Source organism: Molothrus aeneus, chromosome 5 (genome assembly GCF_037042795.1).
Source record: "Molothrus aeneus isolate 106 chromosome 5, BPBGC_Maene_1.0, whole genome shotgun sequence".
Taxonomy (NCBI): domain Eukaryota; kingdom Metazoa; phylum Chordata; class Aves; order Passeriformes; family Icteridae; genus Molothrus; species Molothrus aeneus.
In genome coordinates this window covers 3,431,756-3,459,469 of record NC_089650.1, presented here as the reverse complement: position 1 = coordinate 3,459,469, position 27,714 = coordinate 3,431,756, and the positions used below count along the sequence as shown (strand labels likewise).

Below are 27,714 nucleotides of genomic sequence, written 5' to 3'. Positions count from 1 at the left end.
CGCTGGGTACTTTATCCTTAGATAAAAACCAAAATTTAGGGTTGAAATTTCATCAGGGTGAAAATTTATCAGGTTTTCTCCACAGGAGACAAAAGGGGAGAACTTTCCTGGACAGAATTATAATGCTTGATGGCTTTTTCATGCTTCAAAAGTTTTTCTCCAGGAAGACTTCCTCTGAACCCATTGGTGCAATCCTCATGAAGATTGTTGTATCTGGGGGGAGATATAGAAGGAAAATAACAAAATAATTATACTTTAAGGTATTAGCTTCACCCATTGTTTATACATAACTTTTTATATAATATATAAATACCTATATGATACTTTTTAAGTTAAAATGCCTTCCAAGTCCTGGGCTTCAAGGCAGTCAAAAAAAAAAGGAAAATGCAAATATGGCATTTAAGAGGCATAGAGCTCTCTTGCCTCCAGCAGGAAGTTGCTTTCCTCCCATGCCCAGTAGAGTACCAGAAAATATTTGGGGGTTGTTGTGTTGCAACTGCTGCACACAAGCAGCAATGCAGCTTTCTCCCCACCCCTGTGTTCCACACTGAAGGCGTGAGCTCTCTGGGAGAGCAGCAATGCTTTCTGGAAATGGCTACAAAACCAAGGCCAGTGGAGGTCAGTTCCATGGCCAGTACAGCTTTGTGTTCCCATCTGAACTCCCTGCCAAAAAATTAACACCCTTCCAGAAAGAGTATGATGAAAGTAAGAATACGACGCTCTTCTTTCTTTAGGGCTTTTTGAATTAAGACCCTTTGACTATTTAAGGTTAATTACATCAGTTTAGTTTAGGGTTTTTTTCACCCCTCCACATGTGATCTATCACTACCAATTCTTTATTACACACTAGTCCACAGATTTTATTAGAATTTCTACCTGCACCTACACACAAAACACCAAGTTTTCATTTTCTCACACGTACCTGTGTGCAATGGCCCAGAACCCCAGGGTGTTCACCATCATTAAGGATGCCAAGAAGAAGAAGAACCTCTCCAATTTACCTTCATGCAGCAAGTGTGGGAACCAGCTGCCTGGTGAAGGAGACATTTGCAGCAGAATTAGTTTGCTTTGCAGTAGGAGATGCAAATCAGATCATTGGGAGATTTAGATGAAAAGCATAGCCCTGATCTGAACTACAGCAGCATCAGTGTGCCCAAAGTCACCTTTCCCCTGCATGAAAGTCTGGTATTAAATCCTGCCCATCTCAATAATGTGGCAATCCACCCCTTGAATGAGCTAATGGGAAAAGAAGGAAACCCAGACGTCTTACCACAGCTATATTGTAAAAACCTGATGGCCTTAACAGATCTCTTGGCCACTAATGCCACTTTTGCACACTGATTGCCATCCTTAGATTGTAAATATTTTTCTAATTAGAGACAAAGAGCAGTTCCACAGCATGGGAGAGACACCAAAGGATTACACCCTGCCAAACACACATTGATATATTTACATTTTTCTCTTCCCTTCACATCTTAGAGCTATAAACACATTTCTTTTCAGAGCTGTTGCCTTTAGTTCTCCTGGGGCTGACAGAGAACAAATGCCATCAGTTCTCCTAAGCTCCTGCACAGCTCTCTCCATGCCACGTTACATTTTCGCCCATCACAGAGCAGCACCACCACACCTCTGCCTGCTCCCTTCCTTTGGCAGCATTATCTCAGAGCCAGTTTTAAAAACCCATCATCCCACACTGTAAGTGACTGAGCTCCTAGGTGCTGTAACTTCATTTTAGTAGCTTATAAACTTTTACTGTCATCATTCACAATCAGGTAGTTTTTCATTTTACGTCATTTTGCATCCCCCAGGGGCCAATGGAAGGAAGAGCCAGAGCATGTGGATGTGATGAAAGAGAAATCATGCATGGGGGTCTGCATGGCAGCTTGCCAAAGCAGAGTTCACACTCTGCTGGGTTATCCACCTTGGCTGGGCTAACTGCAGGAGCAGCAGGAGCTTCCTCATGGAATGGCATTTACAGTGGAACCTGAACAGAAAACATATACTTAAAAAGTTGATAAAAACAATTTTGCAGCTTCTGAGTTTCAAAGGTCCATTTGCACCATTCTCTGTGTTATCACTGATAAAGACACCAAAGAAAAGCACTGAATTCCACTCTCACTTCTCCATGGCCTGGGTCAAAGATCCTTGCTTTCTCTCCTCCCTGATCTTTTAGGAGTTACCAGTGTTTAAACAGTGAGGCCGGGATAATGACAGAGAGCCTTTAGAAAATCCAAATTATCAACAGCACAGGCAGGGACAAAATCAGGCAGTATATTGGTGAGATACAGGTGAGGTTCCAGCTGCCATACAGCGCACAATTTTTCTCTAGCTTCCTGCTCTGTCCAAAGCAAGAGCTAGGATCAAGGTTTTCTTTTCCAATCAGAGCTGGGATCAAGGCTTTCTTTTCCTCACAGAGAGGGACAACAAGCCTTGTTGTCCCTTCTTCTACAGGGGAACAAGGATGGCAGTAGTCTTAAGGATATCCAGACTATAATCCTTCCAGTATACATTTTCATCAGTGGATGCAGCAAAAATTAATATAACCCTTCCCTACTTACAGCCAAAAAATAAGTACTTCTCACTCCTTTTTTCTCTTTCATTACTTTTCCTTTTAATTTTTTCTCCCCCATGAAATAGGGGATATACCTGGACTATATTTTACACCTGCTTATACTCACTTTACAGAGAATCCTCTCCTCTGCTTGCAGGAAGTCTTGAGAGAAAAGTCATCAGTGCTAGAACTTCACCCACATGTTTCAGGCACCAGAACTCCCTTCAGATGCTCTCACCCCTGACCCTACCAACACCTCCCACAAGCTCTCTGCAGGCTGACTGCCTTTGGGGTTCATCCTCTCAGGATTTCACCCTCAGCCATGAACACCAGCGTCTCCCTGGGCCAGTTTTCTGGTTTTGCTGTAATCAGGCACCACGGGCACTGCTGTGACTGAAGAGTCCAGCACTTCCCCATCCTTGCCCCAGCATGCAACATGCTAACAATTCACTTTCCCCCAAAAGATACTGCCTTTGGGCTCTGTGGAACTTCTTTTCTGTGGAGATCGCCAACAAAAGTGGCAATTACAAGGTTGGTTTGTCACACAGATAATTGCTCACTGGGAATTAACTTTCTGCAACAAGCTCCTGATTTCCATTTTTATTCCAACAATAGAAATACTTAGAAGCATGAATCACCACAAAGAAACAGAAAGTTTCCTTTAGGTACATTCTTTTAAATAGATTTTCTCTGCTGGTTAGAGGTGAATTACTTATGTATTTTATGGCAAATTTAGAACAAGTTGGAAAATGAAGCCTAGGCAGAGTCTGATCCTCAAGTCTGCTCTGCAATCATGGAAAGAAAGCACCTGGTAAATTCTCACTGACATTTTTGAGTCCTTTTGTATCAATTTTGCACCAAAAATCGCTCAGTTAGTCCAAGAAGAAGGGATAATTTACAATACCAAGAGGAAACAACTGATCCTTCCAAAACAGGCAGAGATGGAGGTGAAGCAGAGATTAGGACATGGACAAAAACTTTCCTGGGCTGTTTCTGGTGGGTGACTGACAGCAAGGAGCTGCTGGCAACACCAGCCATCGAACAAAACCTAAAAAGGGCCAGTCTTAGACAAATATTAGTGCACACAACATTTCTGCTTCTCTGGTGGCACCCTCAGAGAGCTCAAGGAAAAGTTGCACAGGGAGGCATCCAGGATTTTTTGCACTATTCTATTTTATTATGGGGAAAACCTTGAAGAAAAAACAAATGCCAGAAGTTATTCTATCCTGTAACATTCCTGCATTTTTGCAGCTATTCTGTAACCTATGCTATGATTATAAAAAAAATTAATTCTCATTTTAACAAGGTTTGTATTGCCTTCCTTGATTTCATCAATTTAGTGGACGCATATTTAGTGTTTGATCATATCCAAATTAAAGTCTCACTCTGCCTCTAATCCCTATTAGCTAAGTAGGCACCAGTGGCCACCACCATCTGGACTGCAAGAAATATCCTTTAGCTTTATCATCTTTGGTATTTAGAATCGCACAAGACTAAAATGATAAAAAGAACCAAAAAATCCAAACTCAAACCACAACACCCCCCCCCCCATGATTCTCTAAATACAAGCAGGAAAACCGTGTCTGGGACAGCTTCCTTCCTCTGACCTTTTTTTATTTTTATTTCTTTCTTACATATTTATATTAATATTTTTAGAGAAATGTATTCTGAAATGATTGGCATAAGAGGACAGGTTTTGTCTTGCATCTTCTTCCGTTAAAATGTTAGGAGAGGTAAGAGATCCAAAAGAAAGCAGTTTCCCAGCTTGTACTGAAAATATCACTGTCACCCATCATCTGTTTGCACTCGTCAAATTTTTTAAAAAAAGTCTTATTTTATCATATTCACACCATCCTCCATAGATGCGTTAAAAATGATTAATGCAGCTTTGACTGTGACTGATATCTGATCAACTCTGCCAATAAAAACCCAAATAAAATTCTAAACTAGTGGCATAAAATAGGATATAAAAATGTTTAAATTTTGTCAACACCCTCTGTGCTTCAACACTTCAAAATACACAGTGGAGGATCTACTTTGCTGCAGGAACATGGAAAAACATGGTCTCAGTGCTAGAGATGGGAGAACCAGAAATAGTCTTGGCTCAGGTTTCAGTGAAACAAGAATCATGGGACAAGACAAAAGCATCCATAGCCCAGGAGTCACTCATAAGCACTATCCTCTCTTGCTGCAAAAGAGAAAGAACTTGCTCTTCCAATATAAATAAATTAGTAAATTAGCTGAGCCTTTTTTTAGGAAGAAAAAAAAAGTTCTGGTTGGTTTGCTTTACTCCCAGTTTCATAAATTGTCCAGATACTGAATATTTACAAGCTCTTTAAACAGACCTGAAAAAGTAAAAAGCTTAATTTGTGTCATTGGAATTTAATTTGACTTAAGAGAGGCCACAAACTTGTTCCCTATAGCAGTCATCCTTAGTGCATTCATTAGGCAACCACTAGGTTTTAATAAATTAAAAAATATTATTTTGCTGATTGTAATGAGCACCAAAGTCCCCTGTAAGAAGCTGTCCACTGTAAAAATTGTGTGTATAACATTTCCTACCAAACTAGGGGAAAACCAAAAGGGAGCCTAAAATGCATTTTTGTTTTGCTGTAGTCTATCCCCCCCTCCAAAAGTCTGATCCTAAACCCACTCTGATCCAGGAGTCAGCAGGAGAACGGCCTGGGATGAGCAGAGGAGTGTTAGAACACAAATGAACTCCCAGGAACATCATCACAATTCGCAGCTGTGAATTGTGTGGTAATTTGGAATTATTAATCTTATTCAAGGAACACTGAGAAAGAGATACCCAGTGAGATCCTAATTTTTCTTAAAAATAAAAAGTGAGAGCCCGGTAATATGTTGTTTACATATTAATAGGAAAAGTAATCTCTAACACTCTCCTAACTAGAGCCACAGAGGAATCACCAAGCATTTTTCACTTGATTTTCCCTAAAGCTTTTCAAGTTTTGCAGAGGACTTTTCCTGCTTAGCAGAAGTCATTCCCATCACAGCATCTTAATCTGATTAAAGAGTGTCACTAATTCCCTTGGAAATTCCAGAGTGACTTTTGCTCAGGATAATGGTGCACTCAATTCCACCTACAGGAACAGCAGGTCTGACAAAGTTAAACAAAGACAGCTTTGGAAAAATAAAAAAAAAAAAAAGAAAAAGAAAAAAGCTAAGTTGAGAAGTTTGCCACCCAACTTTCTAAGAGTAAGGAATATTTTAGCCAGGAAATTTTTCAGTTTGCTCAAGAATCCTGAACAAAAGGGGATAGAATGTGGCAACTGCAGCCTGTGGCGAATTTAGAGTTCAGGCTTCTTGGTTTCACCATCTCACCATCACTGTTAAAACACTATTTCTGGCAAGAAAAAACTTTTTATGAGTCAATTAAATGGTTTCACAAATAATGGATTAATCACCTTGATAGAAAACCATAAAAAATCTACTGAATTGCAAATCAAATGCAAAAATCGGTTTCCTCTATCACAGAGTACAGAAATACTCAGTAAAGAAATCAATTACATAATAGTGACACAACACAGGCAAAATATTTTGGTGCTGACATTATGCTTGATTATTTTGCAATTATTTATTTCCAAAATCAAATTACAGTAAAATGTCATTTTTACTAAATACTTCAGTTGCATAAAAATTAATAGTTTCCATACTTCAAAGAGGGGAAGAGAAAAATTCAGCAACAGTCTGTCTTAAAATGTTTGTATAATTTAACCCATATTACACTGAACTCAGAATAATGAAAAACAACCTTTTCCACCAGGGGATATTCAAGGAGCTCAGTTCTCCACACTGGATGGCTTGGGGCTTAGTAGTTCTTTGCCTGGTTCATCTGTGTAGACATTCCTGTTTTTTACCCATCTCCAGGTGATGTTTTATACCTTGTAATAAAATTTTAATTGAATTTTTAACTTAAAAACAGGACTGCATGTCAAAGCATCATTTGTTTGTTTAGATCTTGTGAGTAGGAATAAAAATTTCTTGTCACACTTTCAAAACACCCATTTCTGCTTGGTTTTAAATTACATGATGTAGGAAAGAGAAGAACCCAAAACTTTAACCCTAAACAGTTACAAAATCCTGCACCAATTGCAGTGGTGCCATGCATTAGGGCCAGCAGTTGTGGTTTCTAGTGGAAAATTCTCTGTAAATGTTCCACCAGAGCTTGGCGATGGCATCTTCAGAAATATTCCTTCAGCAAGTGGGACTATTTCAAATTTGTGAACAAATTTGGGATGCCTGTCTCTCAGTTCCTTGTGGAACAAGTCTTTTCTGTATTGAACAAAGATCCAGCAGCAAAGGAAAACCGACTTTAAGACATTGCTGGTTGATTTTGAAAGTCAGTAACCCAGGAACAACAAGTTCAGAGCTTCTACTAAATGCACCTCAACAGGCTAAACCTGCAGTAACTCCTTTTGAAACTGGAAGATTTGTGGGAATTGCAGCATTCATCTGCAAAAGGACAAGCCCACAGTGAGACAGCATTGTCACAGAACCTGGCTGTTCCAAAAGCTGGGCAAAGCCAGAGGAACCAGTGGGTCCAGGAGAATGAATTCCCCAGACAGCTTTGAAACCCTCAGCCCTGAAACCCCAATCCTGTCCCACACTGGGACAGACAGACAGGAATATTTCCCATTCCTTAAAGCCCAGATCTTGCTCTCAAGGCCAGAGGCTTCCATGTAAGTGTGAACAACATAAATGTACTCCTTCATGAACACAAACAAGGTGCTTCCTAGCCAATTATTTTCAGTCTTCCATAATAGAAGTACAGAGATTGGACAGGAGGACTTCCTGCAAGATGCCATCCTCTAATTACTCCGACTACCAAAATTAAGATGACTCATTAAAATTGGATGAATACAGCTGGAAGGCTATTTCCTATCTTAATTCCATCTTAATTGTGAGAGCAAATCAATAAAACTTTGGCATCCCTTTTAATTCTGCTGCCTGATTCTCCAAATCAATAATATTAGAAAACTGCTCAGGAGCACTCACCATGAGCATACTCTTACCTTGAGTGCCTGCATGGGCTGTCTGAACAATGAGAGCTCCCATAAAGCAGCCAGCTCCATTAAAGAGAGCTAAAAAATGCATGGAAATCCCTCTCATTCTTTCAGGCACAAGCCAGAATGAAAGTAAGGAACCTTAGGAAGGAAGAAAATACAGTTACAAGTTAAAAAAACCCCAAAACAACAAAAGAGTTAAATTATGGTAGAGCATAGATAATACAAAAATTTCAAAGCATCTCTATCAGTGAATATCCATATTTTATGCAGAGAATGTACTTTCTGCAAAGGGGCAATCAGATGTACCCTACAACATGTTAATATGTACCCTGTAACAACACATTATCTAAACTTAAATGAATATCTGTAATAAACTGCCCACACACAGCTATCTATATTCCACAAGTGCAGAAAGATCTTTCACCCAGACATTTGCTTGCACCTTTCAAAACCTCAGCCATGAGCAAGAGCAGAGAAACACCACCACAGCCAGTAAAGAATGAAGACAAAGGATGTGATATTTAACTGCAGAACAGCAGGACCTCCTGTCTCAGAGCCAGTGCAGCACAGCCACTTGTAAACACTTCCAAAATCTAGAGCTTTGCCTTAATTTGGACAGTTAGCTTGCTTTACCTTAAGGCTGGACAATGCTCCTCTTCCCTGGAGTGCAATCCCCAGGATCACTGGCTCATTTTTAAGACCTCATTTCTCACTTTCTTGCCAGAAGGCTGAACCAGAAGCAGCAGCAGCTTTGGTGGAGAGGGGAAGCTGCAGCATGCTGCTGTAGCATGGATGACTATAAATAATCCCACCAGCTTTAATTTGGCTGTAACAGCAAGACTTTATGATAGCTGTTCTTTTTGTGCAATTTTCACTAACACCAAGAACTTTTCTTTCCTGATTTCACTCCTTGAGTTCTCCTCCACAATTTTTCTCCCAACCCTGGAGTGTCCTCGCCTGCTTTATTTGTTGAATTAGAATGACCTTCAGCTTGAAAAACTTGCCAGCAGAGGGTCCTATTTGGATGCTGAGTTGCCTGAAGCCCCTCTGAATACAAATGAAACTTTGCAATCACCATCTTTCACCATTCTTAATTCGGATGTCCAAATGAGAGCTTTGAAAACATATGAAAGAAAAAAATACCATGGATAGTGTTTTCTTCCCAACTCACAATAGGAACCAGAAGCCTGAGGGCAAGAGAAAGCAGGTGAGCCTGGGTCACCATCTGTAGAGGCAACAGCCTGAAGCATTGTACAGCTAACTGGAGACCCTAAAAGACTTAAAAGTTTCTGCTTGTTCCTCCCTTCTAAAAGCAGGGGTGCAAAACATGCATCTTGGTCAAATTCAGCCTGGGTAATTGCATCCTACTTACCTAAATTACCCCTGCTGTTTCAATAGCCTGCTCCCCTCCTCCCTTTCCCCACAGTGCTGCTGAGAGCTGTTAGACAGCTGCTGCATTTCCCCCTGGAGACGATTGCAATTTATTGGTGGGCAAAGCCATCCCCAATATATCCTCCAACTAACAGAGCTGTGGCTTCCTGCTTTAAACCAAGCTGGGGTTACAAATTCAGCCTGTCAAAGGCTTGTGAGAACTTTGCAGCACTGTTGAGGAGAACAATATCCTTGTTTGATTTTATTTTTCAGACTTGCTTAGTGGCAGATATTATTCTAAGAGATGCTCATGCCACCCGAAGCAGACGATTATTCAAAACTTCTGTCCACAAGATAATAAAAAATATTGTATAAATACAGTTCTAAGTATCAGGGACTATAGAATAGATTAGGTTGGGAGGGACTTTAAAGGTCCTCCAGTTCCAAACCCCACTGCTCTGGACAAGGACACCTTCCATTAAACAAGGCTACTGAGAGTCCAACCTGGCCTTGGACGCTGCCAGGGGTGGGAGTGTCACATCTTCTCTGGGTAGCCTGTGCCAGAGCCTCAGCACCCTCACAGCAAAGAATTTCCTCCTGATATCTAATTGAATCTACTCTCAGCCTGTCCCTGCTCTCCTTTTTCCTGTCACTCCATGCCCTTGTAAATAATCCCCATCTCTCTCGTAGGCTCTTGTCAAGTACTGAAATGACACAATTAAGTCACCTTGAAGCCTTCTCTTCCCCAGGCTGAACGACCTCAATAAGAGAGGGACTAATGAAAATAAAGAGCTCAGTGTGCCAAACCTAACATCTTTAACCAAGCTTTTCAGAAATGAGCTATCTCCTTTCTTCCCTCTGCTTAAGAAAGTGAACATTCCCCTCCTCAGCTTGGATCATGCACTTTCAGGTCCAGTAAATTATAATAATGACTGAATTTGACCTTCTGCATAAGAACGGCAGTAAAATCTCAGGAAAGGTGGGACAGCTCTGTGAGGGTCTAGGCTGTCACTGACATCCATGGAGAGTCACTGGATGAACTGAATTGCTGTTCAGGAACCAAACTGAAGTGGAAAGCCAGAGCTCAGGTCAGAAGCCTGAATGCAGAGGCTGGAGATGACTCAGTGGACCTCAGCCAGTGCAAGACCTGGGGGAAAGTCAGGCTCCTCTCCAGCAGCAGCTGGAGTTCTCAGACTGCAGAGAGCCAAGACACTCCATGACAAACAGGGCCAGGCACCAATTTTTACCATGAATGCAGACCTCCTTCCCCATCAGCTACAGCAATATCTTATTTTAGGCACCTCCCTTTAGCTTTTTATCTGCAACTCTTTAGACTTAGTCCCATTTAGCTGGGTTCTTAAGTCACACCTCTCAGCACAATGCTTAATCCCTATTTAAATAGGGAAGGAAAGCTTTTCTTCCTAAGAAATTATAACCACAATCCTTTAAAAAAGGTCTTTTCAAAAAAAAAAAAAAAAAGGAAGACAAGCCCTAAGAAGGAGTTTTATTTCTTTTCTAAAGGCTAATGTAATCTTCTGGTCACTGGACTCCAGTTGTGTCCCAGTGTGCCAGATTAAAAGGCCTTATTCTACCAGCAATATTCTTCTCCTGCTTTTGCATGAGAAGACTGTAAGCAAGTCACCTCCTAACCTTTTTTTTTTGTTAAGCTAAACAGAGAAGGTCACAGTTTTCAGTTACACTTAGCCTGTAACCTAGAAACCAAATTACCTGCCTAGAAACCTGTCTCAGTTAAGTACTTGAGAGCTATCAGATGAAGAGGCATTATGAAAGTGCTAAGTATTTAAAACTAGGGAAAATTACCTTTTTAATGACAGACTGTGACCCACAGCACTCGGTAGTCTCAGACTATAAGAATGAAGCTGAGACACTGAAGTTATTTCCTGCTCTTAAACACAAACCTGAACATTTCTGGGGTTGTACTGGAACAAGAGACACTCAACCCAGAGAATTAAATGCCTGCAGAGACCAGCCATTCAATTACATTACCTGTGTCTCTAAATGAATGTTGCTGAGATTATTTTTATAATACTAATTTTTTTTTTTATTTTAAAAGCTCTGCAAGGTAAAACACTGGTAAGCACGCTGCATGCTCCTCAGAAGAAAACAAGCCTCAAAAATGTCATTGTAGACACAGAAAAGTAAATTATGGAAAGCAGAAAAGGTTCAGACTCACAATCAAGAGTATGACTACATAATGTGTGGATGGCAGGCACAAGCTGAGCTCTGAAAAACAGGAGTGTTTATCTCTGTCTCCATGTCACAAGCTAAGACATGAGGATCTGGGGAGGAATGTTCTCATGACTCCTGATTGGAGCACTAACAAAAACCTTGCAGCTGCCTACACCCTTTTCCAGGTTAACCTGCCCACATATGCTCTGTGCCAGTGAAAAACACATGGTAATTCCATTAACTGGGCCCAAAAATCAAATTTGCTTGACCTTGCTCTGACTGTGGCCTTTTAGGTGGTCTTTTATTCCAACCCAATAAAATCATCACAGGAGACTCCAGCTCAGAAGGGGTCTCAGGAGCTCACCAGTCCAGCTCCTGCCTGCAGCAGGTTCAGGTCCAGGACCAAACAGGGAATTGTGTTCCCCAGGGACCTGACTGGGTTGTGCTCCCTTCCCCTGGATCTGGAGCATCACTGCTCATCCTGAGCTACCAGCCAGCAACACAAATTTTTCTTCTCTGAAACAGGTAAAGCACAGATCTGCTCATTAAACCCGTGGAAGAGAGCCAGGGATAAAATATCAGATGACAGTAATTATTTTTAGGAAGCTGATACAGTTCTCTGAGAACCAGGACACCCTTCCTTTAGCCCATTCGATTTTACTCACAGGAGGGAGTCACCAAGGCTTCAGCCACTCCAAGCAGGATGTACTGAGGAGCCAGGTGGAAGCAAGGCATGGAGGAGACCAGGAGAAGCTCCTCAGACAGAGTCTGCTCCACCTGGGGGAAGTGCTTGCGGTGGATCTCGGAGAAGCCAGCAGCCATCACGGAAAGGGCAGCAGATAAATGACCTACAACTGGGTGAAGGGCACAGAACATTCACCAAGGCCACACTTACAGGACCATCCTGGCTTTAGAGTGCAGAAAACTCCTAAGAAATGCAAAAAAACTTCCTACCCCCACCCCAAATAGTTTTTCTGGACACCTCAACACAAATAAAGAGTGCTTGCTATGTGTATGTGGCAAAAGGACACCAGCTCAGCACACACACAATTTCAGAGTTCAGAACGAGAGAGGAAAAACTTCTCTGAAATTCAAAGTAACAAAGAAGAACTTTTGACTATTTTTTTTTGAAGATTGAGGGAGAAAAGGAAGGAGAAAAGAAAGAAGAGGCAAATGCCCTTCCAGATAATACAAGAGAAATGGTAGGAACAAAACCAAAAGGCAGCAGGAAATTTTTCCAAAACTCAGATGTATTATAACTATCCCACAATTTACCCATTGCATAGAGGGTAAAGTGTGGGATAGTAAATATTTTAATAATATTAAAATATATTATTTTCTATTTCTTGATCTTGATTTCATACTGATTTCTATTTCTTGATCTTGATTCATACTGATCTTGGCAGTATGAAATGGTTGTATCCTCTCAGAAAAACACAAAGAAAGCAAGGTTTCCAAGTCTCTGAACCTGAATTATCTATACTTCTTGTGGTTTGAGCTCCCATTGATTTTTTGACTAAAATTCTGATTTGCCAGCATTTTTAAGCTATAATGTGAGTAGAATTTGGTTGCTTTTGACAGTTTTGGCTCAAATGCTTAGACTATATTTTTCTTACCAAGCCTTCATGACTGGCAAGTGCTTCACTTATTAGATTGGACATCAACAGCTTTTGTTTCACATTAAATTTAAACATATATACACTTTGTCTTTTTTAGTGTCAGTGTTTTTTAGAAGAGAATAAAAATCTCAAATAGTTAAGTGGCCTTAGCCTTGCTGTGTTTTTTTGCAGGCCTCTGTGTTTCTTCCTCAGCACCAAACTCTCACACCCTTATTGCAGCACAATTTCCTGTAGGTTCACAGCTTTAAAAATCCTACCCCCCCTGCCTAACCTGAGCCTTGGAAGCTGTTTAGGCTCCTCTAGTGCTTACTGAGAATATCAATGAATTATTTCTTGAAAATTGATGACAGAAGGTAATTCAACAGCGTTTTCTGGCCAATGCACCTTATCAAAGCCAGGTATGAAGCCCTCAAGGAGCTTCTTGTAGTCATCCAAAGCAAGAGTTCTCCCAGCGAAAAATTATGTTGGTACTGAAGAAACCTCCAGCAGTTCAGTATTCCTAAACAGTGAAACAAACTTGAAGCATTTTCCTTTACTAAAAGCCAATACATTTCAGAAAAAGGAACCTCCAGGTGCCCAAAAGTTTCAGCTTTTTTTTTTTTCCAAAGACTTTAAGAGGCTGAGGAAGAAACCAAGAGCCTTAGAGGTACAGTTTTCATCTTTTCTCTTCTCCCTTCAGTCCTCTATAAAACAAGAGACTTCTCTGGGGCTTGGGTTTTACAGGAGAACAAGTTGTTTTAGTAACATTTAGGCGTGATATTTAGGGGTGTTTTAGTAATATTTAGGGGACAAGGTTAATTTATAATATCTAGAAACTGTATTGGACCTTCATGAATAAACCAACAACTATAGAGAATGTAGCAGATTACAGTTTTTATGCAGATCCTTAATACTGAGCAACCAGGTATTTCAGTTGTCTGTATGGTTCATCCTTGAAAACTGCTATTCTTAACATGCTGACAATTTCCAGAAAACTATTTAAATTTCTTCTTCTTCTTCTTACAAGAGTTGAATTAAAATATAGTTATAGGCTGGCTTAACACCAACTACCTATTTATACTTCCAATTTTGTTGCTGAAAATAATTGAGAACCTAATTAACTGTTGGCAAAAATATTGGCACTTAGAGGTCTACCATACTTGCAGGTGCAGTCATATCCTTGGATATCTAAAGCCATTGCCTGTACTCACAGGTATTTTTATGCCTCAGGTAGTTTATCACCCCTAACAGGAGGCTATTTTGATAAATGAACCTATTAAGAACAAACCACTGCATATATTCTACTGCTGTTCAACATAACAGGATAGAACATTAATACTAACTTGAAATTTCCATGGTTTAAAGGAAAATGATTATCTGAATGTGCTTTTTGTGCTTTAATGCAGATGTTATTTTAAAAACTAGGCTAATTGCAACCTGCTGTGTTATATGCTTCTGGTTTGTATAAAACTTAATAACACTCTTAATTAGGCTAATTTAGTCAGATTAATACCTCTGTGTGTGTCAGTACTCACTGTGCTGCCTGCCATGGGGCACTGAATTAATAGCAGCACACTGAGAAAATAGCAGTTTATAAATATTTTCATCTGAGGTTTGCAATGCAGACTGGAAGATAAATGTAGGAAGTTTAATGAGAGTATCTATGAAAGGGAATAGTTTTAAGTTTAAGGACTGGGTTTTTTTCAATAATTTCTTTGAAACATTTTTACTTCTGAGCATCATCCCAAACAAATCCATGTTAACATTTATAGTCAGATATAATTGTCTAGGATCATCCACCCTGAAATTTCTCTTTCAAAACCAGAAAACATATTAAAGCTGTATAAACACGTGTGTTTTTCACATACCAATGTAAATTGTTGGAGAATGTCCAGTGTCCTTGGAGCTAAAGAGCCAGGAGTTCACACACTCCAAAATAGGAACAAGAATCAGTAGGGGCACGATGCTGATCACGTTCATTGCTGCAACTGGCAAGACAAATCCACCAAAGTGCAGGTTGGAATTCATGGTTTGGAGATAATATCCTGAAGGAATCTGTATTGAAGGATAAAACCACAGTCCATGGATAAGATTTTCACTGCATTTGGAAACCACTCCAAGTTTTTCCTTCTGAAGAAGTCACATTAAACAAAATACCTGCTGGCAAAAAAGGAATGAGCATTCATGAAGAAAGCCTTTTAGATAATGACAAGATTGCTCTCTGCCAGAACATAACATTTCCCTTTTATGAGATTTTCTCCTACATTTAACAAATTAAGCAACAGTCTAAAAGTTTGTTTGATCAGCCCTATTTAGAGCCATCAGCAGCAATACTAAATAATTCCACACAAAACTTCAGTCACTTCACCCAGACAGTGTTTAACAGATCAGAATCTTGAAATTGCAAAATGCAGAGTGATTTAATTTTAGAATTGCAAGGCACAGGGTTACGATTCTGTGCTCAGGGTAGGAGCACTTGAAAAGCTCCAGGGAACAAAGATTTGGGTACAGCCTTAGAATCAGCTTAGTGCAACTCACAGTCAGGGCACCCATAGAGGAGTTCCTTTTACCTGGGGGAACTGAAAGCCAAAGACAGAAAGAAGATGAGGAACCCAGTGGCAGCCAACTGGGTACAAAATTAAGTAAATTTGTAAGACTCTCACTAAAAAAGAAAATTTTTTCTCCTGCCTATGTGAGGCTATAGAGAAGAGCTGTTGTGTTTATCAAAAAGTGTAAAATTGAAATCCTGATGGCTTCTACCAACAGATTTACAGATTTTTCAGTGGAGTTTTTTGTTTGTTTGGGGTTTTTTTTGAGGAAGCTTGATTAATTAATTTCATGCCCAGAAGGGAGCCATAATCCACTGTATTTCACACAGACTGGGAAATTCCAACTTGAGCAATTCACAGAGTACAGTCATGACAGAACTCAACCTAGAATTGGGTTCTTTACTCTGTCTCCAAGTTCTGGATTCCTGCAGCATCCTGCACACTCTGATAAATATGATCACTGATTTCAAACCCACGGAGAATATTGCTGCTTTATAGATGTCCAAAAATCAATGTATAGTTGTTAACTGAGCTCATGTAGGGTTTCTCATCAATGGTTATAGCCAATCCTACCCACTCTGAGTCTGTTCAGTGCTCAAGAATTATTCAAATGCTAGCTCTTCACAAAAATATTTTTCACCTACATTCCACCTCCAAAAGGAAATATAAATTGTAAAAGAGAGAATAAACAGTAACAGAACTATGTATGTTTAGAATAGAGTCAAATTTCATTGGTTCCTTTTTTCCAATGCCTATTGCAAATAAGAATTGAATTCTGAATAGGAATTAAAATATCATCAATATGAATCACAAGCACTGAAAGCTGTTAACTTAAGAATATGAAAAAAATACTATTAATCTTTACAAAAAAGATACTGATCTATCTCTGAGTTGAAGAAAGAGTCTTAAACTTGTAGGAAATTCTGCCAAAAGATTAACTTTTTTCAGCAGTGGAAAGACATTTGTATTTTCTAGATAAATACTTTATAATCAACTTGATAAGTTATAATATCTCTTTAATTTTCCTGTGGTCATTAATGCATAACCTTGGTCATGTATGTGTGTTTCTTGGTTTTGAATTTTTTTTTTTGGTTTGCATGGGATTTTTTGTGCTTTTGTATTGGGACACACAAGACAGATGATGGACTTTGGACCTGGTTAGCATAAGAGGTTTGATAACAGGAAGTCTTGGCAAGAACAAACAGCTTTAAAGATTGCAAGAAGATTAAATCAGACTGACTTACCAGAAAAAGAAAATTACATCAACTTATGCAAGCAAGAGATGTTGTAATATGTATAAGTTTATGTGATGATTAACCCAACCATTGTAGTAAAACATTACCAGCCTTCCTAAAATACTATATAAGTATTCATACTTCACAATAAATTTGGATTCTCTCACCCTCTGAAAATCTTCCCCAACTCTCCAATTCCAATACTTTTGCAGGAAAGGGAGGAAATGGGGAGGGAAAAGAAGAAAGAGTGAGATGGATGGAACATGGAGTGATGGCATGAAGAAGTGTCAGTGCAGCAGTATATGCCACACACTTGTAAGAATTTCCTTAAGCAGCATTTTAACACCAATGAGTAAAAATTAATTTCCAAGCTGGCTCATAAACTCATCATTCCAGTTGCCTCCAATTCCAGGATCATCCAGACAGAAAGGAATCTGAAGGAATTGTGTCAGTTTAAGGAGCTTCTTGACACATTTACATCTATATCACACACACCTGCCCAGGACAGCCTGACAGAGGGGCTGTGAAAGGACTGGAAACCCACCCAAAACTTCAACTGTAGGTACAGCAGCCACACAAGCCTGTCAAAACTGTAGGAGAAACATGCAACCAAAACAGCAAATAAAGATTTGCTACCTCTCCCCAAAAGTGAGGGAACATATTGGAAAATTGCATTTTCAGGAACACAGAGCCTTAGTCTCAGTGTTGGTAAGTGTGATTACATCACAAGGAGATCAGGACTCACACAAGATGGTTCAGCCAGTAAAAAGGTTCCAAGATAGCAGCAAGCACTCACACAAGCTTCTTAATGAGTCTTGACCAAGTCAATTCTCATTATTTGAGGGGATCAGAGGCTACAGCAAGGTGCATTCTTAGGCAATTAGAGCTACTTGGCAAGGCTGCTCAGCGGGCAAAGCAACAGTCAAAGAACACACCTAGAGAGATGGTGCTAAACACGCGCCAGAGCCTATTTCAAGATTTTTGTTTAAAAGCTGTGTACCCACCTGCATGATGCACGTTCTGTAGAGAATCTGGAAGGTGAACAAGGGGAAGAGTCTGGCCAGTGACTTTGTGCCCTCCACCTGAGTCTCACTGTAGTGGCCACCGTGGTGCTCCTTGGCGTGGTCCAGCCAGCTGGGCATGGCTGTGCTGAGGTAGCGGTGGCGCACGCAGCACATCTTCAGGGCACTGAAAATCACCCCAAAAATTGTCAGCAGGGAACTGTCTGCAAGCAATCAGAAGTTAGACACGTCTGAACATTGATATGTTTTTACCTGTTGTCAAGATAAACATCAGCCAAGACAAAACACTTTGGGAGGGAAAGTACAAGCTGGTATATTCACCTTTATGTCTTTTTAGGAAGAGGAAAGGTAATAACTCTGGATTTGTTTTAAAAAATTCTCTTTTGAACCCAGTTGGTTCACAACCCAGTTACAGAAGCAATCCTGTCCAACAGCCATGGAGAAGACCTCCTTTTATTACCACTTATTTAACACACCACCATGTGTTTCTCTGGTTGAGCAGGTAAAAAACAAAAGAAATTCATACTTTCTTTCCATTTATTGAATGCCTGCTGAAATTTGGTAGCAAGGGAAGGGCAGTAGTGAAGTGAGAAGGAAAAGGAGTTTAAAAAAAGAGTTCAAGGCTTAAGAGAATTTTCATGGATGAATTTCAAGGTCAGAATTATCATCTCAGGTCTTCCAAGTAGCACACAGGACAAAAGAGGAGTTTCCAGTCTAGTACTTGACATATTAAAACTTATTGACTCGTTAGTGGGTTCAGGAATTGCCAACTTGTTTTTCAGATGAAATAAAAGTAGAATGAGCACAAAACTGTTAGCTTCAGGCTTGGGAATGCAGGTTCATTTACCTTTGGCAAATTGCCATCCATACAAATGGGGGTTGTGGCACTTTATGTTTTTCTGAGTGCTAAAGCACTACAATAATTTGAGTATCTATAAATAAATACTTTCCAAAACCCAAAATGAACTAAGATTGCAGAATGAAAATGTCTCCCTACTATCTCTGGTGTGGAAATTATTTTCTGGAAATATCCATTGGCACCTAGTGGAAGCACTTGTTTTAAAGTACTAAGCAAGGACATTTTATAAGATAAACTAATATTTATAACTCCCTGGCTGTGTGGAATTAACTTGCAGAATGTTGTCACTATAAAATAAAATAAAATCTGAAATAGCATATCAAAACCCAAAAACAGAGAGTTGGTAGAGTTTTTATTGCTCTGTAGGACTGTACTTGGCAACTATTCTCACCACTCATTGCAAGTGATGTTTAAGTTTCAGACCTAGATTATTTTAAGAGGAAATCTGAGGAATAAAAGAAAAAAAAAAGGTTCATAATTCCAGAGTGAATTGACTAAGAAGCTAACCACAAAATAAGTGGGACTTGGGGCTCTACTCAAAGCAGAGTTAGTTTTCAGAAGTAAATAAAAGATAACAGGAAATTTGGTATTAGCTCAATTGACAGAGCTTGTAATGAGATGCTTCAAGTTAGAGAAATGTTGTTTTGCTTTGCTCTACACTGGAGATTGGACATACACAAAAAGAGAATAAGAAGCACTAATGGGGTGCTACTGCTCTGCAAGAGTTTGAACTCAGTCAGGTTTGAAATCAGAAGATGCACCAAGGGGCCCTTGATAAGCCCAGCAGAGAGTCAATAAAGCAGCAACACAGCTGTATCCTGGCTCATCTGACCTGATCTCCAAAGCAGTCATGGCCCTCTCCTTTCCTTTGGAATGGAAGGGGTTGGGCAGATAAAAGGTTGAACAAAACATGACAAGTTCAATTCCACCAGCAGCAGGCATGTTACATCTCTTCCTGCACAGGCAAAGGCTGTGACATGCCCTGACATGACAGAAAACCATGAGTTTACCAGAGACTGCTTCCCACTTTTACAGCCTACCCAGAATCTCCAGAGGAGGGACAGAATTTCTCACAGGCAGATTTTGGAGGGCTAAACCCCAAGGATCTACCACCAAACAGGGCAGAGTTAGAGAAGAAATAGTTTAGATATTGATTTCTTCTGTGAAAGTAATCTCTGAAGATGTTTCCTGAGACAGAGCTGCCCCTTACCTGTTTTGGGTTTGTAAATCATTTCACCCCGAACCATGTGAATTGTGATCATAGCCATAAGCCCAGACACAAATGGGATAAGAAAGCCAAGGTTCCTGGCCACAGACTGCTGGATGTAAGAAATGCTGACAAAGACCACTGCTGAATTCAAGTTAACCAGCCAGTGAAACCTGGAGCACACAGACAAGAGAGAGAAAAGTGGAGAGGCTGAATAACATAAAAGCTTTTACAGAAGATTAAAACATCCAATTAAAGGCATGGTTAAGTATAGTAATCATGGACAGCATCAGTACCATGCACACATTAGCACAGCAATTAAAACAGATTTTCACTCAAATGTCTCAGCTCCAAGAGGTATATGATTAAAGTAAGTGTACTAAGGCAGCAGAGCTGAACAAATTATCAGTCTGGTACTGGAAATATTCTTGTGGGTGACATTAATTAAATACATCAACATTTACCATTTACACATTTAATATCTGGTAACAAGTTTTTCATATGAAATATCATCCAATCTTATGCTTCAAGATTAAGAGAAATGTCTTAATGCCACCACCCTTTGGTTAAGAAATATTAAATGTTAAAAAAATGCAAGAAATATTGAAATTTGATTTATCAGTTATTAGCTGCAAGGCTCAGCTTGAATTTTTGTTGGCTTCTGGAATATCTTGATAAGGAGTTTCCCCACCATAATTGTCTCTGAGATGGTAATTTGTAGTAGAGGTGCTTCCCAAGTAAGTACTGGGCCCCTCCTAAGCACAGAAGACATCCAAAGGATAAATCACACACTCCTGGAAGCAGATGGCATACCATTAGTGCCAGGCCTTCTGCAGCTTGGAACCCCTGAAAAGAGCACAGTTATTGAGCACTGCTGTCCCAATGTGTCAAAGATTACAGTCTAGAAGCAACTGCAAGAAGAGATTCCTCTGCCTTTGCTGGAACCATAGCAAAATTGTTTACCTTAAAGGTGAAATACACTATTATAAAGCTTAATACATATTACTGGAAGAAGAAAAGCTCATTTTCTTCTTCAGTGCCACTTCTGCATCATGCATGCTGTTTCAACTTGAGTGTTTGGGCTAATGAATCTGGAACTATCTTCTCAGTGACAAAAGATTTGGAATTATGTTACTCAATGATGATACAGTTGGAGGGATTTCGTACATAAAAATATTGACCCATTCAACTAAAGCTTTTAAAAAGATATAATTACATGACTCATTTGGCTAGAACTTATGTAAAAGTTTTGAATCAATTCTTAACTGACAATTATTAAGTCAGAAGCTTCAGTGGCTGTTTTCCAAACTTTTTAGAGTTGTGCCTGAGCTACCCAAGGTCCTGACATTTTTCATGATTCTGAGTGTTTGGCTGGAAATAGGAGCATCCAAAGAAAACCCTGAAGAGCAGAAAACACAGGAGAGCACTTTCATTTTTCACTGCTGCATAGCAACATACTTTATGACAGAAATGTAAAGTTCCTGTCCTTTTACAAAATAGAGAATAAAAAAGCCCCATCCAATGTGTTCAGCAATCCCTATGGCCAAACCAAGAAAGATAAACTAACCTCAACACCCATACCAGAATTCTGGGCTGTGCTCATATTGTACTGACAGCGGCAGAACAAAGTTCAGGCTTTTATTACATAAAGAGTCCCAGACCTCACACCAGGGCATGGCAGATTAGATAGATACATCAAGCTGAATGTTCTGTCTAGTTTGCCAGGGAAGAGCTCCTTCCTGAAAAGCCTCTTCACAGTGAGAACCAAAAGCCAGCTTGAGAGGTTCATTTCAAGACTGCAGTTCAGATACAAACTTAAATGATACAATCCCACATAAACCTAATACTCTTCTTAAAACATTTTATAGAAATGCATTTGTGGTGAAAACGTTAAAGAAGTAACATCCAGGTGGTTCTTATTGAAAAGTATTGTTTATGTTTATACAGCTTGGCAAGAGGGGGTCAGTTTTCTCAGGATGGAGAAAAAGGAGTTCCCTGCAAAAACAAAATGGGGGAAAAAAGTCCCAAGGAGGTTAGAAAAAGTTTTTAAAAAGTCAAAATAAAGTGTATTGAGGAAATGGCAGAAATTGATCTGAAATATGTGGAAACAAAGCGGAGAGAGTGAGGGTGGAAAACACCATTGGTCCCACATTCTCTGCATTTTTTTACAAGTTTGTAAGATGAGATACAGCTCTGCCCATTCTCACTGTACCCTTTGCTCTCATTCTCTGCCCCCACAGACAGAACATATTTATCCTCGTGCAAAACAGAACCAGTCCATAACCTTCACCCCGGAAATGCAGAAGGACCTAGAAAAAACTAATCCAACAGAATCCAAGTTGCTTCTTCACTTAGGATTGGTACATTGTACTTATTTATAAGGTCAGAGCCACAGTACATACTGCAGCTTAGAACCAAGCTGTAAGACGTGCCAAGCAATCTTCTTGAAGGATTGAATTAGAAAACAGGTAACTACCAGGACTTTTAACCCAATCTTTAATTCAGTAATTCTGATTGTTTAAACAGAACTTGGATAAGACGAGACTCAAACTCATCAAGAGTATGCCATGCCATTTCATAGAATTTTAAAATTCAATCCCATGACAAACACTCACCAAGAGAGAACAGGCTATCAAGAAAAAGTGATCATATTCTGAAGGGTTTAATTAGATAAAAAATGCTCAGACTGAACCCCCCATTTTTCTAAATTTTGAGATTGCATTCCATAGCCCCTCCTTGGGTGCCAGTGCAGAAATTAATTTTTTTTGAATTGCACATGTGCCTTTCTTGATATTTCCAAAGTTCCAAGAAATGACCCATTTGGATTCCCCCAAGGAACTTTTTATTCATGTTATATCTCCTTTGTAATCAACACTGAAAAATGTCACTTTGATTAAACACAATTTTGAATGGCTGAGACCACAGTACAATAAACTCTCCAGAGCTATCCTTCAGAACAACTGATTGCTCTCCAGTCTTAATCCCCCAGAGTCTTATTTAATCAAAATGATGTTGCTAATTAAGGATTAAAACTCAGAATAAAGTAAAAAGGAAGTATTTTTTTCCCCCTCTTCTCTGCTATGGGCAGGTCAAGGAGGCAGAATCGCTCTACGGAACTAAACAGTCTCATCCACCTTTGGTAAAGCTACTTTATTCACTGAAGTTTGGATTTAATTCAAAACTCCTTGATATTAACATAATTGGAGAAAAAAAGAATAGCCAGGAAAGCCATCCCCAAAGGAAGAGAGACCTGATTCACCAAGATCTTCATTGATTCTTCAGCATTGTATTGTTAATATGCAAATGTGCTCAGTTTTTATTTTAATAACCATGCATGTAAAGGAGAAAAAAAAGGGCAGTTTAGGGCTTTCTTTCACCCTGCCTTGAAGCAGAAATATGGGGAGTTCCACTGCATGGTTTAACCAGAAAATATAGCACTCTCTATAGGGCTACAGAAGGGGAAAATAAGGGCAAACTAACCATCAAAAATTACCTCCCTGGATGCATGGAGAAAGAAATAATTCATACAAAAAAAATTAAAAAATCCAAACCCTGATTTTAAGAACCATTTTAAGAGCAATTACTCCTATGAATGGGGGGGGGAAAATCAACCAAAATACAAATGCCAAGAGGTTTATCAGATGCCAGAACTTGGCAGCAGCAAAGCTGAATTAATACAGCAGACCCCTACCACTGAGTTGAGTATGAGACAACTCACAACCCTGACTTCCAGCAAACCAGTACTCTACTACTAAAAATTTACCCTGATGTAAATCTCAATATATTATTGAATTTTGACACTGTTAGGGAGCAACAGCAAAATATCCTAAAGGCATAGCCATGTTAAAGGCAGAAAACCAAATGTAGTAGGTTGTTCCAACAGCAAAAAGGTTAGCCAGTCTTTTGAGTATTTGGGCAATTTTTTTATCCTAAAAACTCTGACTGAGCACTTCTGTAGGTGTCCAAAACAGATTATCATCTATGAGCAAAAGGAAGAAGTCAGGAAGAGTTTTAACTCTTGGAAACTCTTCCAAAAATCTCAGTTTTGATGTTAAAAACAAAACATGAAACCCACCATCCACAGAACCTTTGTATTTCAAGGCAATGCTCTACCACTCCCAACAGATATTTAGCCAACATTAAATTACCAACCAGTTGAAAAATGAAAGCAGCTCCTTTGGCCCACAGTCCTCGAGGCTGTAGGCACTCAGAGGGCACACAATGGCTCTTATTCCTCCTATTCCCAGGCTGGCTGTGAGGAGTGCAAAGTAGAACACAATTTTCTGCTCCCTTTTGGGCAGGGTGAGGAGGACGTGTCTTCTGTCGATGTGAACGTCTTCAAAGGGGAATGACACCACAGGTAACAGTGCTGTGCCTGGAATGGAAAGGAAATGGTCATTGGAAAGGAGGTAGAACCAGATGAATAAGATTTGCATTTTTTAGAGCATGTATGTTCTATGCAGGTATGAAAAGACAGATGGAAAATCAAAGATAAACAATAGAAAAGCATAGAGGCAGAATTCTGTAGAGGCAGAAATTTTTGGATGTTAGGTAAAGCAATACCACTCTGGACCTCTGAGAAACCAAATTTCCTCTGAAGTGCTTGCAAGGATTCAGGTTCTTCTATCAACTGAATCAACAATTAACCAAAAACACCCACAAAACATCCCACAGTGGAGTGCAGATTTTTTTCTTCTAAAATCGCAGAATTGTAATAGGAATCATAATTTAAGAAATAAATTCTCAAAACTTTTTTTGGGAAAATTCTTTCTGTAGCAGCTTCATAGAAAATATGATTTTTAGAAAATTTAACTATAGAAGCATTGCCACAAATTGCATTTGCCACTTCTAGTCTGCAAAGCAAGTCTTTCAGATTTAGTCAGCTGTAGATTTTTCAAGTCTTAATGGAGACTAAGCTTAAAATACATTGCTGTTTCAACAAAACCACTATTAGCCACTACTATGACTGTGCATTAAACTTTAATATATCAGGAATGTTTAATGATTTATCTCCAAAGGAAGAAGTGCTCTAGTTAAAACAATACCCAAATGCATCAAATTGTGTTTGTGTCTCCAATCTTCTACTTTAAGAAAAGCACTGAAAGGACAAGTGGCAGAAAGAGATTTAAACCAGAACACCAAAGGAGAAAGTGGAACACAACAGCAAACATTTTTCCAGACTGCTTGAATAATGGTTTTGCAATCAGCTCAAGAACATTTCAGGAATGTTCTGGTTTTTTTTAACTTGCTTTATTGTGTGTCTAAATAGCAATAACTGTCTGGCTATTGTAGAAATCAGACTTGCTCAACAACTGGTCCAAGCAAAAAGCATTTCTATCAACTTGGTTTCATTTGCCAGAGTAACCAGCAGGTTGTGCTGGGAGATACCCTACAGCAGGAGGCCAAAATAGCACATGGGAGATTCCCTACCTGCTACAGAGCAGGTGGATTTTGTTTAAGCAGTGCTTTTTCTGTAAAAAGTGCTCAAAATAACACTCAAGGAATGTTCAGAACATGCCAACAGCAGGCAGGCCCTCAGTGCAGGTATTAGGACACTTAAGGCAAAGTTTGTTTATACTGGTGTGTTCTTAAATAATTTTCCTCCTGTCCAAGTACAAAAGTCCTTTGTACCTTTACATATTATCTTACTCCTAACAGCAGGAAAGCAGTTAGGAGTTAGAATTTTCTCTCTGACTGAAGCTTGGCATTAGTGCCAAACACTAATGACCTTAGGGACCAACTTTAAGAGTTGAGCATCCTTGCTGCCAGCAGCTGACCCCACTGCAGAGGAGCCAAGTTGTGCACCAGCTACACAAGGTGCACACAAACTCTGCTTTGTCTCACTGAAAGCTTCAAAGGTGAAAACACTGCAGAGCATTTTGCAGAGGAGGAGCTGAGTAACCAGCTGGTAGAGAAGCTTGGGGAATGGAGATGCCAAACACATGCTCAAGAGCACATTTCTACAAAAGAACCAGTAAAACACAGCGCTGTCACCTACCTAGGAAGTGCAGGAACATGCAGATGCACACCAGCTTGGTCCTCTCCACCAGGTACTCTGCCAGCCAGCCCACCAGCACTGGGGTGAGCATGGAGGTGCCCACGAAGCACATGTTGACCATGGCTGCCTGGTGGCTGGGGTAGCCCAGCCTGGCAGTGCAGAAGAGGATCATGTTGCAGACGATGCCGAAGAAGGTGAACCTCTCGCACAGCTCCACCAGCAGCACGCACACGGCCTCGTGCAGCTTCTTCTCACCTTCAGGCAGCTGCTTCCCAGCACGGCTGCTTCCCCCAGCTCGTTGCTCCTTGTCAGCCATGTGGTTCACAAATCCCTTCTCCTGCATGGCTGCGTCAGGCATGCCTGTCTTTCTTTTTTTTTTTTTAATTTTTTTTGAGTAGATCAGCTTGAGTTACAGGTACACCTCTGTGCTCCTCCACTGTCATTAGCACACTGGTAAGAGTCTCGCTTTGAATTCCACACTCTGCTACTACAATTTCTTAGGGCACCTGTCACTTTTGAGATATTACACAGAGGATCAAAGAATAGTTAAAAAAACCCTCAAAAACAACAACAAATCAAAGAACTACATGAACATTTCAGCTCCTGAATACAGCAACACTAGGAAGTTAAGTAGTTGATTTAATTGGTTCACTTGGGGGTGAAAGAGATTTTTTTCCCCCAGAATTATATTACCTATTAAATTATGTGAATCCAATACTGTATGCTAAACTCAATCTGTATGTTAAAGATAAAGGTTTAAACACACATGAAAGCTAACATTTTCAGCAGAATTCAAATAACAGATTGAGAAAATAATTTGGTTAAAACCATCCAAAACTTTAATTAGGCGACAAGCAAAAAACAGCAAGTAGATAAACACAGAGTTTTTTTTAAGGTTAACATTATCAAATGATTGTGCTATTTCTTTCTATTTCTGGTTGAAATTCAGATAAAGGTAATTATAAAAATAAGCAATGCTACTAGGTTTAAGTTAAAAAAACAAGTTTTGAAATAAAGCAAGTTGGATTTATAATCAAAAGAAAAAAGGGGAACCTAAAAACAGCCTAGTCCAAAACTGTTTTTTTAAGGCAGATTCTGCCCTGTAGGTACCATGCACCAGAAGGGGCAGGGGCACAGGCAATATTTGATATTTTCTTTCATATCAAACAAAATCTACTACAGCCTTGAAAGGGAATGAGGAAGAGCGAAACTCACAGTGCTTTATAATGTTCCTGCTACTTTATCCACAACAAAGTCTGCTGATTTCCCAGGTCAGCTTCTCCATTTTGTGGGGCTCATAAAGATCACTAACATCTAATCAAAATGCTCCCACCTACAACTGGAAGCATCCCTCATCTGTCTTGTGCAAATGTAAATGCATGCACAAGTTACAAGGAAGTGGAACACCAGGTCAGATTCTCTGAACAGAGGTCTCAGTGTTTCTGATGGCATTTTTTGAGATATGGGTTCCGCTCTTTGCTTCCATCTGTCCTTATAGCTACTCAAATTTGGCCTCTTCAGATCTGTTTAGAATATGAGGCCTACTACATCACAAACCAGAAGCACAATAGTATATAAGCAGCATGAGTAAAGATTCCAAGGTTACCTAAAAAAAAACAACCAAAAAAAACCCCAACAGTGATGCCAACACAAAGCCTAAAAACTCTAAAGTTTAAATCTAAGTAGTAATAGGTTCTTTCCTAAAATTAAATATACTTTTAGCCTATTACAAGTCTAAAACAAGAACTCAGGCAGCAAAAACCTCACAATTTTCAGAGACATTCAATTGGGGATGAAAACAGCTGCGACTTATGCCAAGAACTACTTTTGTTTTCTGATCCATGATAGCTAAAATGATCCTCCTTTGAGCAAACCAACCAGAGAAGTTAAAAGTAGAACTCAACTTAGTTTCTTCATCAAAGCCTAAAGAAGCCAATCTCAAATTAACACAGGACAGATAAAAGTATTTTAACTCAGAGGTGCACATAACTTGTGTTTCATGAAGCTACTTTTATCTAACTGTTCATAAGGAAAATAATTTTTCCTTAAGCACATACAACTGTATTTTAACATCAGATAGAAAACATAAGGACAAATAAACCCTTGC

At 39.5% G+C, this 27,714-nt stretch overlaps 1 protein-coding gene across 1 annotated transcript; it reads right to left on the bottom strand.

Moving 5' to 3' along the window:
• Nucleotides 1-68: 68 nt before the first annotated feature.
• On the bottom strand, nt 69-25,965 carry SLC15A5 (solute carrier family 15 member 5). The gene is made up of 9 exons (XM_066550963.1): nt 25,608-25,965; nt 23,762-23,984; nt 19,613-19,782; nt 17,526-17,746; nt 14,606-14,792; nt 11,805-11,993; nt 7,585-7,716; nt 923-1,031; nt 69-213 (listed from the first exon to the last, which is right to left on the bottom strand). The coding sequence occupies exons 1-9, from the start codon at nt 25,963-25,965 to the stop codon at nt 69-71; spliced, it is 1,734 nt and encodes a 577-aa protein (XP_066407060.1).
• Between the last annotated feature and the right edge of the window lie 1,749 nt (nt 25,966-27,714).